Genomic DNA, 24,850 nt, shown 5'->3' with positions numbered 1-24,850 from the left:
TGCTCGGTCCTCCTTTTCCTGTAGTCCACAATCATCTCCTTTGTCTTGATCACGTTGAGGGAGAGGTTGTTGTCCTGGCACCACACGGTCAAGTCTCTGACCTCCTCCCCATAGGCTGTCTCATCGTTGTCGGTGATCAGGCCTACCACTGTTGTGTCATCAGCAAACTTAATGATGGTGTTGGAGTCGTGCCTGGCCATGCAGTCATGAGTGAACAGGGAGTACAGGAGGGGACTGAGCACGCACCCTGAGGAGCCCCCGTGTTGAGGATCAGCCCTCACCACCTGGGGGCGGCCGGTCAGGAAGTCCAGGATCCAGTTGCAGAGGGAGGTGTTTAGTCCCAGGGTCCTTAGCTTAGTGATGAGCTTTGAGGGCACTATGGTGTTGAACGCTGAGCTGTAGTCAATGAATAGCAATCTCACATAGGTGTTCCTTTTGTCCAGGTGGGAAAGGGCAGTGTGGAGTGCATTGATATGGTATTACAGTTTAATTTATGTTTTTAGTGTCATTGATATGTTATTACAGTCTGATCCAAATCTTAAAAGTACACGTGTTTGTTTAAAAAGTGCTACAATTTGTATTTTTAATTATTGCGATACCATGTGATCATTATGTCAAGTGCGCTCGTTCACCAGAATAACAATTGACATCTTAAACATGGACTTGGTTGAACATCAATGAAATTCCTTGGCAATGTTTTGCCACAGTATGTTGAAGACAATGTTTTTCCTCGTCCACGGTCGAGAATGCTACGCTAACAGGATCTCAAAACTACCATGATTGGCTGAGCAATAATGTTAAATAATATGAATGTGAAAATGCTGTGTCACTAGGTGGCAGCACGTGTCTGCCTGCAATCACTATACCAATATGGGTTGGGCAGAGCGGGCCGTCTTACCTGTTGTGGATGTTGAGATCCTCTCAGAATAGAAACACTCAAACACTCAACAGTTGATGTGATACAATTTATTAGATGCAGAAGCCCAGCATAATGCACTGCAGCTTTTCAAATGATACAGTATATATATATTCATCCTACTGCAATATTTAGAATTGTCTTGAAAACAGTTTCAAACATATTTTTTTATATGAATTGAGAGAAAACAAGGATCATTATCCAGACTACATAACTTGTTATTTCATATCATATTTGTCTGGTCAGTGTCAAGGCATTATTTCACTGTTCTTTTTCAGAAAGATATTTACTAAGACATTATGTAACAGACACTCTGTTATTTGAATTTAACACAGTTGGTGATGTAGGATAGCAAGTCGTGGTGCTTGTTTCTCAGAATCCCATGGAACCCAAAAGGTAATTATTAGACTAGGTCATGATAGTGTACAGTAACTACCACTTTACCAGTGTTCACTAATCAAACTCCATTTGAACACAAAAAGTCACTTTTGGCCTCTGCTTGAATGTTGGGAGCCTATATGGCACAAATTCATTTTTTAAGTCAGGAAACTTAGACTGTGTTCCAGCAGGAAGCCCAATTCTGATATTTGTTTTCCACAAATTGCCCTTTTTGACCAATCACATCAGATCATTTCATGAGTTTAGACATCAGATACATTGACACTGAGAGGATACTTTAGAATGCGTATGATTTTCAGGCAGTAAACCAGGGTTGTTTTTGCATTGAACATAGCTATGGTGTAGCCTGCTTTTACAGCACATAACTGCTGTGCATTGTGGGTGTGGATATACCATTAACATACTGTAACAATCTGGATATGAGAGTGACATCAGATATACAGTGGATCAGTGACAGATAAGGTTTAAGGTATATTTCAGTAACTAAGATAATACATACATTATCATTGGGCTTATTCGTCATACAGTCCTTTACATGTGATTGTATTTCCGTAGGGATCCTGAGCCATTGCTGGGTTCTGATGGTGGAAACAAGAGGAGACGGTCATAAGCACAGTTGGTCAGGACTGAAAGACAACATATTAGGGGCATCACAATATGCTTTGGGCCTTACTTGTGGGGAAGTCTTGGTTAAACCTTTTCCTGTTCTGCGAGCCTGATATCTGTCAGATAGAGTAGTTGTTTTAGACAACAGCATGCGACAACAATAAGCATCAAAGCAAGCCCAAGAGGGTCTGAAGAGAATTAGTGAATTGCACGACATACTCACCTTTTTCTTCCCTGAGGCACTTAGAGCAGCAAGCTTGTTCTCCAAATCAGACACCTAAGAGAGAAGGAATGAAAAGACAGAAAGTACAAATTATACCCCTTCTGAAGGAAAACTAGTTATCTGAAAATAATAGATATATCAACTAAATGAGCTCCAGTGTTGTATTGTTCTTTCTTCATGCATCCCTGTAGGCTACAATGTTTCTTGGAAAACTACAGTTTGCGGTGTGCTTTTCAGTCCGTACAGCACATCCCTGTTGAGTAGAAAGCCTGCTCAGTAGAACCCGCAGTAGAGCCTCGTCACCTACCTCACTTTCAGTGCTCTGGACCCGATGTGCAGTCAGGGCCACCACGTCCTCCAGGTCAGAGAGCTCCGAGTCTGTGGCCCCTCCGAAGCGGTTCTTGGCACTCTGCTCCAGATGCCTCAGCTTCTTCTCCAGGTCAAAAGACTTCCCTGAGGTCATGTACACCTGTAACAGGGCACAGGACAACCACCACAAATGCACCCTTACAGATGAGCTGCTAACCAAACCCCATTAGCAAGCTAACAGTTTCCAGACTAGACTGCTTGGAATACAAAGCAAATCTCTGCTTTAAGACAACACAAGACGTCTCTTCGCATGCTTTAAACAAAAGGCAGGCTTAGCTCCAGACCTACACTTGACACACAGCTATTTTGATTGGATTATGATTGCTTGGGAGGAAAAGAGGAGTGTGATTTTTACGCTTACATTTTCCTCAAGTTCTCTGTAAGACTCAGCTGCTTTCCTTACGTCAGCCACGTCAATTATCATGGGGCTGTCATTAGACGTTATTGAGGGGAAGTACTCGTTCATTGCGCTTTCAGCGGCATTAATGGTTCTTAGAAAGTCTTTGGTGATGTCACAGAGGGCCGCCGCAGTGGATCTCTGAAAGCCATGTAAGGGAACAGAAATTAGCCGGGGGGAAGTACCTACGTCTCCTATACGTAGAGGAGGTGATTTGGAATCACACTTTCGGAATGAGGTAGCCCTGCCTGAGACTTGCTAGCCCAAATGTCACCCTGAGACCACAAGGATTTTGTCTTGGTCTAATGGTGAAGACATTTACATTGCGGTCATTTAGCAGAGACTCTTATCCAGAGGGACTGACAGTTGGTGCAACCACATATCACAGTCATAGTAAGTCCAACTTTTCCTCAGTAAAGCAGCTATCAGCAAAGTGCTGAAGTGCGAGTGAGAAAAGACAAGTGTGAGTGTTAGTGCTAGAAAGAGTGTTAAGGATTGTTTTAAGATGTTAACTCTGCGTGCGAGAGGTCCCTGGTTGGATCCAATGATGTAAACCCTAGATGACGGACAGGGGGTATTGTTTTGAAGCCACCGTACAGCCATTTTGGTACTCCCCTGCATTTATTAAGGTCTACATTGGTTTTTGACAAGTATATTCTATTACAGACACTTTAATGCATACGTTTAAATTACATTATGTGGGGCCTCCCGAGTGGCGCAGCTGTCTAAGGCACTGCCTCACAATGCTGGAGGCGTCACTACAGACCCAGGATCAATCCCAGGCTGTGTCGCAGCGGCCGTGACCGTGAGACCCATGAGGCGGTGCACAATTGGGTCAGCGTCGTCCGGGTTAGGGGAGGGTTGGGTGCACTCTAGCGACTCCTTGTGGCGGGCCGGGTGCATGCATGCTGACTCGTGTTGCCAGTTGTACGGTGTTTCCTCCGACACATTGGTGCGGCTGGCTTCCAGGTTAAGCGAGCGGGTGTGTCAAGAAGCAGTGCGACTTGGCAGGGTCATGTTTCGGAGGACGCATGGCTCCTCAACCTTCACCTCTCTCAAGTCCGTGGGGGAGTTGCAACGATGGGACAAGACTAACCGCCATTGGAGAAAAAGGGGTTAAAAAACAAAACACATTTATATTATTTGAACTGAACATAAAAATAAAAAATATATTCCTTCAAATATTTTTTGTTGTTGTACTAATGATACTGTCCCCACTACAACAAAGAAATACCTAAATACATATTATTTTGTCCTTGAAACATTTTATTGAAATACTGTAGAATTGCATTAATTCCTATGGAAGAGTTCTCCTATGTAGTTCTCCTATGGAAGAGTACCAATATGGCGGCAGGTGGCTTCAAAGCCTCTCATTGGCCATTACATAGCATCAGCAATCCAGGGTTTATACACATCATTGGTTGGATCCCATCACCTCCGCTACAGCTTTTTGGTGTGTGTCTGAGATGTAACAGGGTAACAGGACCCCCAAAACTCACCTGCTGAGCCTCAGTGGGCCCCTCATCGCTGGAGGAGCTGAGGGGCTCCAGGGGGAGGACTGGGAGGTTACTCTTCACAGCGGCCCTCTTTAATAAAGGGGTCTTCTTCCCCCCTCCTGCTTCCTCGTCGGAGGAGGGGACACTGATGTTCCCCGCCAGCTCGCTCAGCTTCCTCCTCAGCTTCTCCTCCTCTATCTGTGCAGCGGTCGGGGACGTCGCCTGTGGATAGAAACAGGATTGACTTACTAGACTTTTTTCTTTTTGCTGCTAGTGGAACTCAAGCCTCAACAGTGCATCTCCAGTGAACTCAGTTCTGGGCAGTTTCTTGACTTTATTCCAGGTGGACAGAAACAGGGTTGGGGTCAGTTTCATCTAGATTCCCGTCAGTTTAAGACTTGAATGTTTTGGAGTTGAATGGCTTATGTCTTAAGGAGAAATCCAACAAGGAGGAGTTGTAATGGAAATGAGCCCAACTCAAGGTGGCAACAGCAAGTTGCCAGAGTTAGCTAACAAGTTACCCTTTGATGAACCCCTGTGATTCTCTCTAATATGATCATTCCAAGAAAGATAATGCTCTGTTAGGAGAGCAGTAGGAAGCGCTGTCAGGAGAGCAGTAGGAAGCGCTGTCAGGAGAGCAGTAGGAGCGCTGTCAGGGAGCAGTAGGGAACGCTGTCAGGAGAGCAGTAGGAAGCGCTGTCAGGAGAGCAGTAGGAAGCGCTGTCAGGAGAGCAGTAGGAAGCGCTGTCAGGAGAGCAGTAGGAAGCGCTGTCAGGAGAGCAGTAGGAAGCGCTGTCAGGAGAGCAGTAGGAAGCGCTGTTAGGAGAGCAGTAGGAAGCGCTGTTAGGAGAGCAGTAGGAAGCGCTGTTAGGAGAGCAGTAGGAAGCGCTGTTAGGAGAGCAGTAGGAAGCTCTGTTAGGAGAGCAGTAGGAAGCTCTGTTAGGAGAGCAGTAGGAAGCGCTGTTAGGAGCTCTGTTAGGAGAGCAGTAGGAAGGTTTTTAACCCTTTCTTACCTCATCGTCGGGGGGTAGAGTCATCTTGGACTCCAGCCGGTTCAGGAGACTCTCTATGGCAGACATGCGCTTGTTTAGCGCATTGACCTGTATCACAATGACCAGGAGAGGAGTGAGGTGAGACCAGTGAGGTGAGACCAATACAAAATGACAGGAGAGGAATGAGGTGAGACCAAGTGAGGTGAGACCAATACAAAATGACAGGAGAGGAATGAGGTGAGACCAAGTGAGGTGAGACCAATACAAAATGACAGGAGAGGAGTGAGGTGAGACCAAGTGAGGTGAGGACCAATACAAAATGACAGGAGAGGAGTGAGGTGAGACCAAGTGAGGTGAGACCAATACAAAATAGCAGGAGAGGAGTGAGGTGAGACCAAGTGAGGTGAGACCAATACAAAATAGCAGGAGAGGAATGAGGTGAGACCAAGTGAGGTGAGACCAATACAAAATGACAGGAGAGGAATGAGGTGAGACCAATAGAAAATGACAGGAGAGGAATGAGGTGAGACCAATACAAAATGACAGGAGAGGAATGAGGTGAGACCAATAGAAAATGACAGGGAGGGAGGTGAGACAAATACAAAATGACAGGAGAGGAATGAGGTGAGACCAATACAAAATGTACATTGTGAATGAATTGAGAGGCAAACCTGACACAAGGTTGGATATTGTATGACACCAGACGTGCATGGAGTAATCACTCAAAATAGACTTTCTAATCATTGGCTGAGCAGAGCAGCTGATTCACCCTATCTTTAATATCCAAATCAAAGAACAAAGTTGTCTTTGTTTCTGCTCTCTGAAGTTCAATCCACTAAAAAACCCAGCATGCATCACTTGAGACACGCGATCAACTTCCAATAAATACATGTACAACGTAATGCAGCCCAACACTGTTTGAAATCCATCTTCTCAGGCTTGAGAGGAAGGACAAGCCCACCCTTGTTAGTTAGTTAATGTGGGTCATTTTCTATGGTCAGGGTAGTTTAATAGTGTAGAGAGACGTCACCTGTCTCATGTCAGGGTAGTTTAATAGTGTAGAGAGACGTCATCTGTCTCATGTCAGGGTAGTTTAATAGTGTAGAGAGACGTCATCTGTCTCATGTCAGGGTAGTTTAATAGTGTAGAGAGACGTCATCTGTCTATATGTCAAGGGTAGTTTAATAGTGTAGAGAGACGTCATCTGTCTCATGTCAGGGTAGTTTATTTAGTGTAGAGAGACGTCATCTGTCTCATGTCAGGGTAGTTTAATAGTGTAGAGAGACGTCATCTTGTCTCATGTCAGGTAGTTTAATAGTGTAGAGAGACGTCATCTGTCTCATGTCAGGGTAGTTTAATAGGGTAGAGAGACGTCACCTGTCTCATGTCAGTGGTAGTTTAATAAGTTGTAGAGAGAGTCACCTGTCTCATGTCAGGGTAGTTTAATAGTGTAGAGAGACGTCACCTGTCTCATGTCAGGGTAGTTTATAGTGTAGAGAGACGGTCATCTGTCTCATGTCAGGGTAGTTTAATAGTGTAGAGAGACGTCATCTGTCTCATGTCAGGGTAGTTTAATAGTGTAGAGAGACGTCATCTGTCTCATGTCAGGGTAGTTTAATAGTGTAGAGAGACGTCATCTGTCTCATGTCAGGGTAGTTTAATAGTGTAGAGAGACGTCACCTGTCTCATGTCAGGGTAGTTTAATAGTGTAGAGAGAGTCATCCTGTTTCATGTCAGGGTAGTTTAATAGTGTAGAGAGACAGTCTCATCTGTCTCATGTCAGGGTAGTTTATAGTGTAGAGAGAGACGTCATCGTCTCATGTCAGGGTAGTTTAATAGTGTAGAGAGACGTCATCTGTCTCATGTCAGGGTAGTTTAATAGTGTAGAGAGACGTCATCTGTCTCATGTCAGGGTAGTTTAATAGTGTAGAGAGACGTCATCTGTCTCATGTCAGGCGTAGTTTAATAGTTGTAGAGAGACGTCCATCTGTCTCATGTCAGGGTAGTTTTAATAGTGTATAGAGACGTCATCTGTCTCATGTCAGGGTAGTTTAAGTGTAGAGAGACGTCATCTGTCTCATGTCAGGGTAGTTTAATAGTGTAGAGAGACGTCACCTGTCTCATGTCAGGGTAGTTTAATAGTGTAGAGAGACGTCACTGTCATGTCAGGGTAGTTTAATAGTGTAGAGAGACGTCATCTGTCTCATGTCAGGGTAGTTTAATAGTGTTAGAGAGACGTCATCTGTCTCATGTCAGGGTAGTTAATAGTGTAGAGAGACGTCATCTGTCTCATGTCAGGTAGTTTAATAGTGTAGAGAGACGTCATCCTGTCTCATGTCAGGGTAGTTTAATAGTGTAGAGACGTCATCTGTCTCATGTCAGGGTAGTTTAATAGTGTACAGAGAGACGTCATCTGTCTCATGTCAGGGTAGTTTTAATAGTGTAGAGAGACGTCATCTGTCTATGTCAGGGTAGTTTAATAGTGTAGAGAGACGTCATCTGTCTCATGTCAGGGTAGTTTAATAGTGTAGAGAGACGTCATCTGTCTATGTCAGGGTAGTTTATAGTGTAGAGAGACGTCACCTGTCTCATGTCAGGGTAGTTTAATAGTGTAGAGAGACGTCACCTGTCTCATGTCAGGGTAGTTTAATAGTGTAGAGAGGACGTCTATCTGTCTCATGTCAGGGTAGTTTAATAGTGTAGAGAGACGTTCATCTGTCTCATGTCAGGGTAGTTTAATAGTGTAGAGAGACGTCATCTGTCTCATGTCAGGGGTAGTTTAATAGTGTAGAGAGACGTCATCTGTCTCATGTCAGGGTAGTTTAATAGTGTAGAGAGACGTCATCTGTCTCATGTTCAGGGTAGTTTAATAGTGTACAGAGAGACGTCATCTGTCTAGGTCAGGGCTAGTTTAATAGTGTAGAGAGACGTCATCTGTCTCATGTCCAGGGTAGTTTAATAGTGTCGAGAGACGTCATCTGTCTCATGTCAGGGTAGTTTTAATAGTGTAGAGAGACGTCATCTGTCTCATGTCAGGGGTAGTTTAATAGTGTAGAGAGACGTCACCTGTCTCATGTCAGGGTAGTTTAATAGTGTAGAGAGAACGTCACCTGTCTCATGTCAGGGTAGTTAATAGTGTAGAGAGACGTCATCTGTCTCATCTCCATTTCAGCCTCTTTCACTCTCTCTTTGTCACACACACACACACCATTCTCTCTCTCTCACACACACCACACACACACACACCACACACACACACACACACACACACACACACCCTACCGGTGGCTGTGTTGGGACCTGCAGGTTCTCGTGAGAGCCAACTCGGCTGTAGGAAGGGCGTCGGCGATAGGGGGTCTGGTACATGGTATTGCGCCCTCCCTCCTCCTCCTCTGACGTGTCCACATAGTGCTGGCGGTTCATAGAGGAGCTGATCTTGGACAGGGAGCGGGCACGCACCATCCCATACTGCCCATCGTCTGAGGACCATCGCTTTAGCTCAGGTTATATTACAAAATGTCAGTTTGGCGTGAGATTACTGTTGTTGTAGTTTTGTCATGCCATTACATTGTAAACTAACCAGCTCTGATTGAATGTGTGTGTGTGGGAGTGTGTGTGCGTGTTGCTTACCAGGGCGCATGTTGTACCTATCCAGGCTCTTCCTACGGTTCATGCGGTGTTGTTGTTGCTGCATGGAATCCATGTACTCCATGTCACCACGGTGACCACCGCCTCGCTCCTCCTGGATCTGCTGTACAGAGGTGACATAACCATCACAATCTCAAATAACCCCCTATTCCCACAATGCACTACTTTTGGCTAGTAGAAACCAGGACCGTTTTGTCCGCCTACCTGGTAGGATTGTCGACGAGAGTGAGTGCGAGAGTGGGGTGGAAAATACTCTTCTATATCCACATCCAAGTCCATGGGATGAACAGAGAGCAGACGCTTGTTCTTTCGCATCTGACAAAACAACGGGATGGAGACATAAAGAGAAGTAGTGAGTCTGGGATATGATATCCAGTTTCTCGAGAACGATATTGAGAGGACAAACTGTTTACCATTTTGTATCGCTGAGCTTCTGCTTCTGCATAGTCCTCATCATGACCATTGTACCTATCATCTACAGGGGAGAGAGGAAGAAGGGGTGACTTTTCTTTCTTCTCAAATTGTGTAACCCCGTGTTACGTTTGCATATCATAGTGCTGATGCTGGTGTTGTCAACTCCTCTATGATATGCAAAAGTACCACGGGGTTAACCAGTTTTCAGGTATGTTGAAATATTTATATATTTTTCCCCATTGCCTTCATCTATTCTACTTACTGCGGAAATCGGGCATGCTTTGTGTGTCACTGTCACGACGGGCGCCTGTGAAGACAGAGAGAAGTGATATTCTGTTACTAATAATTATATAGTCAGTACCAGTCACCTACTCATTCCAAGGTTTTTCTTTATTTTGACTATTTTCTACATTGTAGAATAATAGTGAAGACATCAAAACTGTTAAATAACACATGTGGAATCATGTAGTAACCACAAATCAAAATATATTTAATTTTTTGAAATTCTTCAAAGTAGCCACCTTTTGCCTTGATGACAGCTTTGCACACGCTTGGCATTCTCTCAACCAGCTTCATTCATGAGGTAGTCACCTGGAATGCATTTCAATTAACAGGTGTTCCATGCTAAAAGTTAATTTGTGGAATTCCTTTCCTTCTTAATGCGTTTGAGCCAATCAGTTGTGTTGTGACAAGGTAGGGGTGGTATACAGAAGATATCCCTATTTGGTTAAAGACCAAGCCCATATTATGGAAAGAACAGCTCAAATAAGCAAAGAGAAATGACAGGACATCATTACTTTAGGACATGAAGGTCAGTCAATCCGGAAAATTTCAAGAACTTTGAAAGTTTTCCTTCAAGTGTAGTCGCAAAAACCATCAAGCGCTATGATGAAACTGGCTCTCATGAGGACCGTCACAGGAAAGGAAGACCCAGAGTTACCTTTGCTGCAGAGGATAAGTTCATTAGAGTTACCAGCCTCAGAAATTGCAGCCCAAATAAAATGCTTCACAGAATTCAAGTAACAGACACATCTCAACATCAACTGTTCAGAGGAGACAGCGTGAATCAGGCCTACATGGTCGAATTGCTGCAAAGAAACCACTACTAAAGGACACCAATAAGAAGAAGAGACTTGCTTGGGCCAAGAAACACATTAGACCATAGGAAATCTATCCTTTGGTCTGATGAGTCCAAAATTTGAGATTTTTGGTTGCAATCGTGTCTTTCCGCATGTGTAGTTTCCACCGTGAAGCATGGAGGTGGTGTGATGGCGCAGGGGTGCTTTGCTGATGACACTGTCAGGGATTTATTTATAATTCAAGGCTTAACCAGCATGGCTACCACAGCATTCTGCAGCGATACGCCATCCCATCTACTACACCCTTAGTGGGACTATCATTTGTTTTTCAACAGGACAATAAAACACACCTCCAGGCTGTGTAAGTGCTATTTGACCAAGAAGGAGAGTGATGGAGTGCTGCATGAGATGACCTGGCCTCCACAATCACCTGACCTCAACAGAATTGAAATGGTTTGGGATGAGTTAGACCTCAGAGTGAAGGAAAAGCAGCCAACAAGTGCTCAGCATATGTGGGAACTCCTTCAAGACTGTTGGAAAAGCATTCCAGGTGAAGCTGGTTGAGAGAATGCAAAGAACGTGCAAAGCTGTCATCAAGGCAAGAATCTAAAATGTATTTTGATTTGTTTAACACTTTTTTTGGTTACTACATGATTCCAGATTATTTCATAGTTTTGATGTCTTCACTATTCTACAATGTAGAAAATAGTAAAAATAAAGAAAAACCCTTGAATGAGTCGGTGTGTTCAAACTTTTGACTGGTACTGTACTTCAAATCATCTCTTTGTCCTCTGTGAGGTCTGGGTCAAGAGGACTGTTAGAATACAGAACATACAACAGCCACTCAGTTCTAGAACACTGTTCCCAGTTCTAGAATGCTACATATGACCATTAGTAGAGGCTGGTGGGAGGAGCTATAGGAGGACAGGCTCATTGTAATGGCTGGAATGGAATCAATGGAAGGGAGTCAAACAGGTGGTTTCCATATGTTTGATGTTTTTGATACCATTCCGTTTACAATGAGCCCGTCCTCCTATAGCTCCTCCCACCAGCTGCCAGTGGTGACCATTTGTCATCAGAGCATGGGCATGTCACCCCGGTGTCAAGTACAGGCCCTACCACGTGACTCTTCATTACACAGCCAGCCATGTGTCACACTCCTGATCATTTGGTGACCAAAATGTGACACATGGACACATGTCTCAACAACAACCACAACTGTAACATGTGCTTACATTTAGAAGTATGCACAACGAATCAATAATCAAACAAAAAGAACCCACCCTCTCCGTTGAGTCGCTTGTAAAGAGACTTCATCACCTTGGCACTGCCGAAACGCTTGAAACGGGTGCGCACGTTGTCATGGTACCATCCCACCGTTCCGATTTTCAGGACCCTGCAAGGTAAACACAAGAGTCACTTCAGTCTCAATATAAACCCCACAGAGCAAGGAGAGTCACTCCAGTCTCAATATGAACCCCATAGAGCTAGGAGAGTCACTCCAGTCTCAATATGAAACTCATAGAGCTAGGAGAGTCACTCCAGTCTCAATATGAACCTCATAGAGCTAGGAGAGTCACTCCAGTCTCAATATGAACCCCATAGAGCTAGGAGAGTCACTCCAGTCTCAATATGGACCCCACAGAGCTAGGAGAGTCATTCCAGTCTCAATATGAACCTCATAGAGCTAGGAGAGTCACTCCAACCTCAATATGAACCCCTTAGAGCTAGGAGAGTCACTCCAGTCTCAATATGAACCCCATAGAGCTAGGAGAGTCACTCCAGTCTCAATATGAACCCCTTAGAGCTAGGAGAGTCACTCCAGTCTCAATATGAACCCCTTAGAACTAGGAGAGTCAGTCCAGTCTCAATATGAACCCCATAGAGCTAGGAGAGTCACTCTTGACCCTCTTCTCTAACTATATATTATCACTAGCCTTCTAAGAGTTGGCCAACTATAACTATATATTATTACTAACCTTCTACGAGTTGGCCCTACTATAACTATATATTATTACTAGCCTTCTAAGAGTTGGCCCTCAGGCGCGACGGCCTGCTAGCTATCTAGAGCTACTTGGAACCCTACTAATTCCACGACTGGTCTATCAACGTCACCACACGAAGAGGCAAAAACTGACTTACCCCCATCGCGACGTCCCCCAAAGGCTAACTTGCTATCCCCGGTCTGCTAACTGCTAGCTTGCCTGCCCTGGTCTGCTAACTGCTAGCTTGCCAGCCCCGGTCTGCTAATTGCTAGCTTGTTTAGCCCCGGGCTACTAACTGTCTGAATCGCCGTGTCCCCAGTCAGCCCAACCAATCACTGGACCCATATGTTCACTTGGCTACGCATGCCTCTCTCTAATATCAATATGCCACGTCCATTACTGTCCTGGTTAGTGATTACTGTCTTATTTCACTGTAGAGCCTCTAGCCCTGCTCAATATGACTTAACCAACCATGTTGTTCCACCTCCTACATATGCGATGACATCACCTGGTTTAAACGTCTCTAGAGACTATATCTCTCTCATCATTACTCAATGCCTAGATTTACCTCCAATGTACTCATATCCTACCTTACCTTTGTCTGTACACTATGCCTTGAGTCTATGCTATCGTGCCCAGAAACCTGCTCCTTTTACTCTCTGTTCCAAACGTGCTAGACGGCCAGTTCGTATAGCCTTTAGCCGTACCCTTATCCTACTTCTGGTGATGTGGAGGTTAATCAAGGTCCTGCAGTGCCTAGCTCCACTCCCACTCCCCAGGTGCTCTCATTTGTTGACTTCTGTAACCGTAAAAGCCTTTGTTTCATGCATGTTAACATTAGAAGCCTACTCCCTAAGTTTGTTTTACTCACTGCTTTAGCATACTCTGCCAACCCGGATGTCTTAGCCATGTCCATCGCTAACTATAATATTTTCCGCCAAGATAGAACTGCCAAAGTGTTACAATCTACTGCAAAGATAGCCTGCAGAGTTCTGTATTACTATTCCAAGTCTGTACCCAAACAATTCGAGCTTCTACTTCTAAAAATTCACCTTTCCAGAAACAAGTCTCTCACTGTTGCCGCTTGCTATAGACCTCCCTCTGCCCCCAGCTGCGCCCTCGATACCAAATGTGAATTGATTGCCCCCATCTATCTTCTGAGCTCGTGCTACTAGGTGACCTAAACTGGGAAATGCTTAACACCCCGGCCATCCTACAATCTAAGCTTCCTGCCCTCAATCTCACACAAATGATCAATGAACCTACCAGGTACAACCCTAAATCCGTAAACACGGGCACCCTCATAAATGTCATCCTAACTAACTCGCCCTCCAAATACACCTCTGCTGTTTTCAATCAAGATCTCAGCGATCACTGCCTCATTGCCTGCATCCGTAATGGGTCTGCGACCAAACGACCACCCCTCATCACTGTCAAACGCTCCCTAAAACACTTCTGCGAGCAGGCCTTTCTAATCGACCTGGGCGGGGTATCCTGGAATGACATTGACCTCATCCCGTCAGTAGATGATGCCTGGTTATTCTTTAAAAGTGCCTTCCTCACCATCTTAAATAAGCATGCCCCACTAAAAAACATGAAGAACTAGGAATAGATATAGTCCTTGGTTCACTCCAGACCTGTCTGCCTTGACCAGCACAAAAACATCCTGTGGCGTTCTGCATTAGCATCAAATAGCCCCCGTGATATGTAACTTTTCAGGGAAGTTAGGAACAAATATACACAGGCAGTTAGAAAAGCTAAGGCTAGCTTTTTCAAAACAGAAATTTGCATCCTGTAGTACTAACTCAAAAAAGTTCTGGGACACTAAAGTCCATGGAGAATAAGAGCACCTCCTCCCAGCTGCCCACTGCTCTGAGGCTAGGAAACACTTACCACTGATAAATCCACTATAATTGAGAATTTCAATAAGCATTTCTCTACGGCTGGCCATGCTTTCCACCTGGCTACCCCTACCCCGGTCAACTGCCTGGCACCCTCCACAGCAACCCGCCAAAGCTCCCACCATTTCTCCTTCACCCAAATCCAGATAGCTGATGTTCTGAAAGAGCTGCAAAATCTGGACCCATACAATTCAGCCGGGCTAGACAATCTGGACCCTCTCTTTCTAAAATTATCTGCCGAAATTGTTGCAACCCCTATTACTAGCCTGTTCAACCTCTCTTTCGTATCGTCTGAGATTCCAAAAGATTGGAAAGCTGCCACGGTCATCCCCCTCCTCAAAGGGGGTGACACTCTAGACCCAAACTGCTACAGACCTATATCTATCCTACCCTGTCTTTCTAAGGTCTTCAAAAGCCAAGTTAACAAACAGATTACCGACCATTTCGAATCCCTCCGTACCTTCTCCGCTATGCAATCTGGTTTCAGAGCTGGTCATGGGTGCACCTCAGCCACGTTCAAGGTCCTAAATGACATCATAACCGCCATCGACAAGAGACATTACTGTGCAGCCGTATTCATCGACCTGGACAAGGCTTTCGACTCTGTCAATCACCACATTCTTATTGGCAGACTCGACAGCCTTGGTTTCTCAAATGATTGCCTCGCCTGGTTTACCAACTACTTCTCTGATCGAGTTCAGTGTGTCAAATCGGAGGGCCTGTTGTACGGACCTCTGGCAGTCTCTATGGGTGTGCCACAGGGTTCAATTCTCGAGCCGACTCTCTTCTCTGTATACATCAATGATGTTGCTCTTGCTGCTGGTGATTCTCTGATCCACCTCTACGCAGACGACACCATTCTGTATACTTCTGGCCCCTCTTTGGACACTGTGTTAACTAACCTCCAGACGAGCAACAATGCCATACAACTGTCCTTCCGTGGCCTCCAACTGCTCTTAAACGCAGGTAAAACTAAATGCATGCTATTCAATCGATCACTGCCCGCACCTGCTCGCCAGTCCAGTATCACTACTCTGGACGGCTCTGACTTAGAATACGTGGACAACTACAAATACCTGGGTGTCTGGTTAGACTGTAAACTCTCCTTCCAGACTCACATTAAGCATCTCCAATCCAAAATTAAATCTAGAATCGGCTTCCTATATCGCAACAAAGCATCCTTCACTCATACTGCCAAACACACCCTCGTAAAACTGACCATCCTACCGATCCTCGACTTCGGTAATGTCATCTATAAAATAGCCTCCAACACTCTACTCAACAAACTGGTGGCAGTCTATCACAGTGCCATCCGTTTTGTCACCAAAGCCCCATACACTACCCACCATTGCGACCTGTATGCTCTCGTTGGTTGGCCCTCACTTCATACTCGTCGCCAAACCCACTGGCTCCAGGTTATCTACAAGTTTCTGCGAGGTAAAGCCCCGCCTTATCTCAGCTCACTGGTCACCATAGCAGCACCCACTCATAGCATGCGCTCCAGCAGGTATATCTCACTGGTCCCCCCCAAAGCCAATTCCTCCTTTGGTCGTCATTCCTTCCAGTTCTCTGCTGCCAATGACTGGAACGAACTGCAAAAATCTCTGAAGCTGGAGACTCATATCTCCCTCACTAGCTTTAAGCACCAGCTGTCAGAGCAGCTCACAGATCACTGCACCTGTACATAGCCCATCTGTAAACAGCCCATCTATCTACCTACCTCATACTGTATTTATCTTGCTCCTTTGCACCCCAGTATCTCTACTTGCACATTCATCTTCTGCACATCTACCATTCTAGTGTTTAATTGCTATATTGTAATTACTTCGCCACCATGGCCTATTTATTGCCTTAACTGACCTCATTTGCACTCACTGTATATAGACTTTTTGTTTTCTTTTGTTCTACTGTACGTTTGTTTATTCCATGTGTAACTCTATGTTGTTGTATGTGTCAAATTGCTATGCTTTATCTTAGCCAGGTCGCAGTTGCAAATGAGAACTTGTTCTCAACTAGCCTACCTGGTTAAATAAAGGTGAAATAAAAACATAATAAGAAACTAGCCTTCTAAGAGTTGGCCATCTTCTGACTATATATTATTACTAGCCTTCTATGAGTTGGCCCTCTTCTCTGACTGCCTGAAGCTTCATAATGACACAGACGATCTTGGTTCAAGACCTGGTCAGTCAAACAATTGCAAATGTTTCCAAAGACATCTGTTATTACTATGTGTTCAGGAGAATCTCTTAATGCTGTGTGTTCAGGAGACCTTGACACCCACAGGCCCCCACCTTGTCATACGACAGGGGTCGCACACCCAGCCGTGATCCTTCTTGTTGTAGCGGCTGCATGCCTTGCAGGTGTACATCTTACAGTCTATGCACTGACGCTTACTGTTGACCAGGAACTTGAAGGGCTGCAGACAGCGGATACAGTGAGAGTCTACCAGGGTGGTCTGAGTACCCAGCAGCTCAATCTTAGTGTCCTCTTTCTCTATCTTAGTCTTTAGATCCCTAGAGGAGAGGAGAGGAGAGGTGGGGAGGGGAGGGGAAGAAGTGGAGAAGGAGAGGAGGAGGAGAAGAGCGAAGAAGAGGGGAGAGGAGGAGAAGAGCAGAGGGGGGGGCATAGAGAAGTGATGAAATCATTATACGGTAGATTAGTATAAAGCATGAAATCATTATACAGTAGATTTCTATATATCAAACCAAATTTTATTAGTCACATGCACCGAATACAACAGGTGTAGACCTTAGTGAAATGCTTACTTATGAGCCCCTAACCAACAATGCAGTTTAAAAAAAATACAGATCAAAATAAGAGATAAAAGTAACAAGTAATTAAAGAGCAGCAGTAAAATAACAATAGCGAGACTATATACAGGGGGGTACCGATACAGAGTCAATGTGGCACTGGTTAGTTGAGGTAGTATGTACATGTAGGTAGAGTTAATAAAGTGACTATGCATAGATGACAACAGAGTAGCAGTGGTGTGGAGGGGGGGGGCAATGCAAATAGTCTGCGTAGCCATTTGACTAGATGTTCAGGAGTCTTATGGTTTGGGGGTAGAAGCTGTTTAGAGGCCTCTTGGACCTAGTCTTGGCGCTCCGGTACCGCTTGCCGTGCGGTAGCAGAGAGAACAGTCTATGACTAGGGTGGCTGGAGTCTTTGACAATTTTTTGGGCCTTCCTCTGACACCGCCTGGTATAGTGGTCCTGGATGGCAGTAAGCTTGGCCCCAGTGATGTACTGTTTGCACTACCCTCTGTAGTGCCTTGCGGTCGGAGGCTGAGCAGTTGCCATACCAGGCAGTGATGCAACCAGTCAGGATGCTCTCGATGGTGCAGCTGTAGAACCGTTTGAGGATCTGAGGACCCATGCCAAATCTTTTCAGTATCCTGAGGGGGAATAGGTTTTGTCGTGCCCTCTATGACTGTCTTGGTGTGCTTGGACCATGTTAGTTTGTGGTGATGTGGACACCAAGGAACTTGAAGCTCTCAACCTGCTCCACTGTAGCCCCATCGATGAGAATGGGGGCGTGCTCTGTTCTCTTTTTCCTGTAGTCCACAATCATCTCCTTTGTCTTGATCACATTGAGGGAGAGGTTGTTGTTCTGTCACCACACGGTCAGGTTTCTGACCTCCTCACTATGGGCTATCTTGTCGGTGATCAGGCCTACCAATGTTGTGTCATTGGCAAATTTAATGATGGTGTTGGAGTTGTGCCTGGCCGTGCAGTCATGAGTAAACGTGGTGGATGTGTTGTTACCTAACCTTACCACCTGGGGGTGGCCCATCAGGAAGTCCAGGATCCAGTTGCAGAGGGAGGTGTTTAGTCCCACGGTCCTTAGCTTATTGATGAGATTTGAGGGCACTATGGTGTTGAGTGCTGAGCTGTAGTCAATGAATAGCATTCTCACATAAGTGTTCCTTTTGTCCAGGTGGGAAAGGTCAGTGTGGAGTGCAGAGATTGCATCATTTGTGGATCTGTTGGGGCGGTATGCAAATTGGAATGGGTCTAGGGTTTCTGGGATGATGGTGTTGATGTGAGCCATGACCAGCCTTTCAAAGCACTTCATGGCTACAGACATGAGTGCTACGGGTCGGTAGTCATTTAGGCAGGTTACCTTAGTGTTCTTGTGCACAGGGACTATGGCGGTCTGCTTAAAACATGTTGGTATTACAGACTCGGACAGGGAGAGGTTGAAAATGTCAGTGAAGACACTTGCCTGTTGGTCAGCGCATGCTTGCAGTACACGTCCTGGTAATGTGTCTGGCCCTGCGGCCTTGTGAATGTTGACCTGTTTAAAGGTCTTACTCACGTCGGCTGAGGAGTGCGTGATCACACAGTCTTCTGGAACAGCTGGTGCTCTCATGTTTCAGTGTTATTTGCCTCGAAGCGAGCATAGAAGTAGTTTAGCACGTCTGGTAGGCTCGTGTCACTGGGCAGGTCTCGGCTGTGCTTACCTTTGTAGTCTGTAATAGTTTGCATGTCCTGCCACATCCGACGAGCGTCAGAGCCGGTGTAATACGATTTGATCTCAGTCCTGTATTGATGCTTTTCCTGTTTGATGGTTCGTCAGAGGGCATAGCGGGATTTCTTATAAGCTTCCGGGTTAGAGTCCCGCTCCTTGAAAACGGCAGTTCTAGTCTTTAGCTCAGTGCGGAAGCTGCCTGAAATCCATGGCTTCTGGTTGGCGTATGTACGTACAGTTACTGTGGGGACGAAGTCATCGATGCGCTTATTGATGAAGCCAATGACTGATGTGGTGTACTCCTCAATTCCCTCGGAGGAATCCCGGAACATATTCCAGTCTGTGCTAGCAAAACAGTCCTGTAGCTTAGCATCTGCTTCATCTGACCACTTTTGTTATTTTTCCTCTGGTTGCACATTTAACATGCTGATAGAAATTTGATAAAACAAATTTAAGTTTCCCTGCATTAAAGTCCCAGCTATTAGGAGCGCCGCCTCTGGGTGAACGTTTTCTTGTTTGCTTATGGCGGAATACAGCTCATTCAATGCTGTCTTAGTGCCAGCCTCTGACTGTGGCAGTATGTAAACAGCTACAAAGAATAAAGATGAAAACTTACTCGGTAGGTAGTGTGGTCTACAGCTTATCATGAGATACTCTACCTCAGGCGAGCAATAGCTCAAGACTTCCTTAGATATCGTGCACCAGATGTTATTTACAAAAATACATAGTCTGCCGCCCCTCGTCCTACCAGACGCCGCTGTTCTATCCTGCCGGTACATCGTATGTTGATATTGTCGTCGTTCAGCCACGACTCCGTGAAGCATAAGATGTTACAGTTTTTAATGTCCCATTGGTAGTTTAATCTTCCGCATAACTCGTTGATTTTATTCTCCAAGGATTGCACGTTTGCTAGCAGAATGGAGGGAAATGGGAGTTTATTCGATCGCCTATGATTTCTCAGAAGGCAGCCCGCCCTTCGGACCCTTTTTCTCCGCCTCCTCTTCATGCAAATCACGGGGATCGGGGCCTGTTCCCAAGGAAGCAGTATATCCTTCACGTCGGGCTCGTCAGAGTCGTGATTGGGAAAAAAGGATTCTGCCAGTCCGTGGTGAGTAATCGCAGTCCTGATGTCTAGAAGTCATGTATAGTCATAAGAGACGGTAGTGGCAACATTATGTACAAAATAAGTAAAGAAATAAGTTACAAACAACGCAAATAAACAAACAAAAAAAAGCATGAAATCATTATACAGTAGATTAGTATATAGCATTAAATCATTATACAGTAGATGAGTATATAGCATTAAATCATTATACAGTAGATTGGTATATAGCATTAAATCAGTATACAGTAGATTGGTATATAGCATTAAATCATTATACAGTAGATTAGTGTATAACATTAAATCATTATACAGTAGATTAGTGTATAGCATTACATCAGTATACAGTAGATTAGTATATAGCATTAAATCAGTACACAGTAAATTAGTATATAGCATGAAATCATTATACAGTAGATTAGTATATAACATTAAATCATTATACAGTAGATTAGTATATAGCATTAAGAAGATAAGATTAAGTCCCTGTTAACTCCATGGATTATAATAAATCAGTTTAAGACTGGCTGTGGAATCATGTGTGCAGAATCACACTTATAATGTACCATTCTGTTCTGGTCAGTTTCAGCAGGGACTACATTACATAACTAAGAAAACATTTTACACAATGTCCTTCTGACAGTTTGTGAATAAAAAAAAGTGATGTCTGACAAGAAGTCTATTTTCCTTTAAGAGTATGACAAGATGAGGAAGACAGACAGAGGAGTCTTTGTGTCCCAGAGAGAATAGGCCTCCTGGCAACTTGTTTTCCCTGGGACACAGTACAGGCAGAACGGGCCTTGTGACTTATCCATGATCACTGTGATGAGCTGACTCACAACAGCAGGCCTGTTTCACACTTACATTCCTGAAGCCTGCACACACACACACACACACACACGGCTAATATATAGATCGCTGAGGACCTCAGTGTGATCGACTCGTATGGAATCTATAGTGTTGGCATTCAGATAAAAGACAGACAACAAGTATCCAATGTTGTAGAGTCCTAAATGCTGTCAGCGTAAGACCTCATGATTATATATGTCACATACAGACAAGGAGTTTGTTATGTCAGATATGCTATTGAAAAACGCATCCAAGCCTTCCACCCGTCAACATTGATTCAATTTAATATTTTCTCACTAAACCTCTGAAATATGATATTGAACCTTATTGAAAAGTGACCCACCCCAGTCTCTCTTCTTCTATCTTCCTGAGGGTGAAGTCTCTCTGTATGACCTCCCAGACGTGCTTGGCCTCGTCATCTGAAAGCACGGTCAGGTCCATGGTTGTGGTGGAGAATATGAACCAGTACTTTACAGCAACACAGAGATGGTCCCTGTAAAGTAACCAAAACTACTGAGAATATGGTCCTTGTAAAGTAACCAAAACTAGTGAGAATATGGTCCCTGTAAAGTAACCAAAACTAGTGAGAATATGGTCCCTGTAAAATAACCAAAACTAGTGAGAATATGGTCCCTGTAAAGTAACCAAAACTAGTGAGAATATGGCTTCTGTAAAGTAAGCAAAACTAGTGAGAATATGGTCCCTGTAAAGTAACCAAAACTAGTAAGAATATGGCTTCTGTAAAGTAAGCAAAACTAGTGAGAATCCTGAAGGTTTATCACCCATGTACCCAAGCCAACACAACATAAGGATTCATTGACACCACTGCTAAATGTCCACTTACTCCACAGGGTGGACCAGATTAGCCTGGTTGACTAGACTGACCACTCATCTTAACATTGTTTTACTGTGAGTGCAGCCAGCGGTTAGTCTAGTCAACCAGAATATATCACCAGATTGATTTAAAAAGCAGCATCTGAATAGATTTTCTAATTCATGTTTATACATTTTGTTGTACTTACTTTTCTAAAGAAAAATACATTGCACGGAAATTAAATCACATATGCTACAAAAACTATCATCTTTGATTTAGCATATTAATAACATGAATTACCTTTACGCCCAGCGCAGAGCAGACAGCTGCGAGGTCAGTTGTTAATTCCCTGGATTTGAGGCAACACATTTGCGAATGGCCTGAAGAAGTCGGTTGTTCATCACATGCTCTGAGTCTCACAGAAGAGAGAGGATGAGCGAGCATCTCACCCCTCCTCCAACTCCAAGTAGTTTTAACAACTAAGTAACAGGTCAAAATGGCCTGTATTTTCGCCAAATTTTAATTCAGTCATAGAGACAACGATGACCAGCTGCCTCTAATTGGGGATCATCCAAAAACCCAACATAGAAAAACAGATACTAGAACCAAACAAAATAGAAAATTAAAACTAGAATAAACCCCCCAGTCACGCCCTGACCTACTCTATCATAGAAAATAAGAGCACTCAATGGTCAGGACGTGACAATCATATCAGTAAGTATGTTTTCCCCAACAGGGTAAATACGAGTACAGCTATTAGAAAATCAAATATTTTCCTGAAAAATGAATAACAACACTGAAGAGTTCGTCTCGGGCCTAACAACACCCGTGCCAATATATCCTCCAAACACCGACTTCTCTGGCTTTATCACTTCATTAAATGTCTGCATTATTCTACCTGTTTCAATACAGACCACTGACACCTTGTGATTCTATCATACTCACTAAACTTCTAGGCATGAGTTTCACTCACTCATAATCCTATTTTTTCCTCTCACTACACATTGGTGACTGCACTCTCACTGCACTCTTGGTGTGAAAAGCTATTTTGAACAGTGATAAGTTACAACCATCAAATAGAGCATCAACAACATGAAGGCCTCTATTGTTGACAGTGTGCTGGAGAAAGGTGCCCTTAGCAGCATAAAGATAGCACTGGCTGTCCACACAGAGGGAAGAGGGCACATTAACCCAGTCAGGAAGACTTCGTTTCTGGAAACTTGCTTCCTTTCCCCTGTATTTGATGGCAACTTATTGTGGCGGTCAAAGGACAGGATACAGACGTAAGATCTGAATCTGATCACCCTGTTGCAAGAGAACTTTCCTGCAATGTAGGAAACATACAACTTGTAGTTCATTTGAAGTTTAAAAAACGCTTCTGATGTTTGTAATTTCCACTTTTCAGACAGAAATTTCAGACTTTATTTTCCCTTACGAAAAATGTATTAACGCCTACAAAGATGGCCATTAATTATAATCCACATAATCATTCACATTAACTGTTGCTGCAGGATTATTTTCCTGCTGTAGCAAACTGGCTCAAATGAAGATCCTACATCTGTAGGTAAAAGTACTATGGTGGAAACAAGGTAGAGCTACTGTATGTATCAGCAGTGGTGGCTCGGCTTCTATCTGGAAACTTCTGATCTGCAAGGTGTGCCAGATCATTTTATTAACAACAGTGGGGAAATCACTGTCCTCCTGGTGTTGAAACAAATCAAATAAGTCAACAGCAATTAAAGGATATTTCCACTCAACAACACAAAATAGCAAAGTGTCTCCTGCCACATCTTCATGAGGATGCAAAACGCATCATCATCATGAGGAGGCAACTGACAGTTCGCCTCACTGCTGACATGCACAAGATTTTGGGACTAAAATACCAAAATATCATTTTTCAATGAATTTTTCCTTCAAGGGCAATTCATATAAATGTACTGTATGATATTTTATCAGTAAAGGACTCATCCATACATGCTGGCTAGGTTTGCTCATTGAGACAGTATGCTGTAGTTGTCGTTTCAAGGGCCAAACACAAGCCTTGAAGGTCTGAAAGGTCCTTACACATTATGTGGTCCTCTTTTAGTCCCCGACTCCCTGCAACCATCCGTCCAACTAAAGCATTGGCCCACTTCCTGGCTTAACAGGGGCAGTCTGATTCAAGGCTCTAAAATTAGCAGCCGGCAAGGCACTGGTAGCCTTCCAGGGGAAGTCCAGCTCTTATTTAGTAAAACTCTGCATTGCTATGGTTGCTACACTTAGAAGTGCTGATCTATGATCAGGACCCCTCTGTCCATATCATATTACTCATAATCTAAAAGGCCAAACTGATTGTAGATCAGCACTAATACTTTGGTCCTACTCTTATTTAGTAAAACACTGCTGCATTGCTGGCTGCTACACTTAGAAAGAGCTGGCCACTGCAGCACAAAGTTGATCGACCTTGCAGCCCAATCAAGCCCAAATGTGGAGGAAGTCAATACTCTTTAAGGTTACAGTAGAGAGCAGACCTTTAGAAAGGTCTAAGATTAGAAATGAAAGGCAAAGGTTAGCTGATTGGCCAGTGGTACTGTAGTTACTGTACACATGTAAGAGTCAAGGACAAATTTCACTTGAGCTTTAGTGAATTGACTAGTCATTGTTTGCCAACCTAAGGTGAGCTGTAACAGATTTGCATTTGTAAAACGGGCTGGACATCTGCCCAACCGGCCAAACAGAGGTCTAACTTATATAGAGGTCAGAATTGTAATGTAATCGATGATACAGCAATACAACTTTTCCTCTCCTATGTAAAACATGATGTACACTGCATCAGATTGAGATTGACAGGACACATTGTCTGGTGCCTGTCGTGACCTGCACTGTACATCCACATACACTGTCTGTAATATGAGGCACTAGGCCATGCACTCCCATATACCAGACACATGAGACCTACAGGCTTCATACAGCTATAGGCATTGCACACGTTGGCAGGCTTCCGTAGGTCTATCACTGACCACCTGGACCTGGCAGAAAGCCAAGAATACACCACCTATCATCTCAAATATACTTATCATCTCAGATCTTGTCAATGCTACTTTGACAAGTTATGGTGTACAATTCCAGCTGATCTAAATTCTATACAGTCAGTTCACATTCACACTCTGCCAGGGCTGAGTAGTCTAAAGAGTCGAAGCTTGAAGACAGG

The 24,850-nt window shown here is 44.2% G+C and overlaps 1 protein-coding gene across 3 annotated transcripts; it reads right to left on the bottom strand.

Annotated features, from left to right (window-relative positions):
- Positions 1 to 951: 951 nt before the first annotated feature.
- LOC115196456 (melanophilin) lies at positions 952 to 22,146 on the bottom strand. 3 transcript variants are annotated; one of them, XM_029757299.1, is made up of 16 exons: positions 21,961 to 22,146; positions 21,190 to 21,339; positions 16,717 to 16,938; positions 11,823 to 11,935; positions 9,723 to 9,767; positions 9,460 to 9,521; positions 9,251 to 9,361; positions 9,029 to 9,146; positions 8,681 to 8,877; positions 5,420 to 5,506; positions 4,410 to 4,628; positions 2,875 to 3,051; positions 2,452 to 2,613; positions 2,145 to 2,198; positions 1,989 to 2,037; positions 952 to 1,893 (listed from the first exon to the last, which is right to left on the bottom strand). In XM_029757299.1, exons 2-16 carry the CDS (start codon positions 21,285 to 21,287, stop codon positions 1,847 to 1,849), a joined length of 1,761 nt encoding a protein of 586 aa, XP_029613159.1. In that variant the 5' UTR covers positions 21,288 to 21,339; positions 21,961 to 22,146; the 3' UTR covers positions 952 to 1,846. The 3 variants fall into 3 exon arrangements, with proteins under 3 accessions (XP_029613159.1, XP_029613158.1, XP_029613160.1); XM_029757298.1 differs by having other exon boundaries at positions 9,029 to 9,149; positions 21,961 to 22,145; XM_029757300.1 differs by lacking the exon at positions 2,875 to 3,051 and having other exon boundaries at positions 9,029 to 9,149; positions 21,961 to 22,144.
- Between the last annotated feature and the right edge of the window lie 2,704 nt (positions 22,147 to 24,850).

The sequence above is a fragment of the Salmo trutta genome, chromosome 6 (genome assembly GCF_901001165.1).
Source record: "Salmo trutta chromosome 6, fSalTru1.1, whole genome shotgun sequence".
Taxonomy (NCBI): Eukaryota; Metazoa; Chordata; class Actinopteri; order Salmoniformes; family Salmonidae; genus Salmo; species Salmo trutta.
The sequence above is the reverse complement of the archived record's forward strand: the minus strand, read 5'-3'. Positions and strand labels throughout refer to the sequence as shown.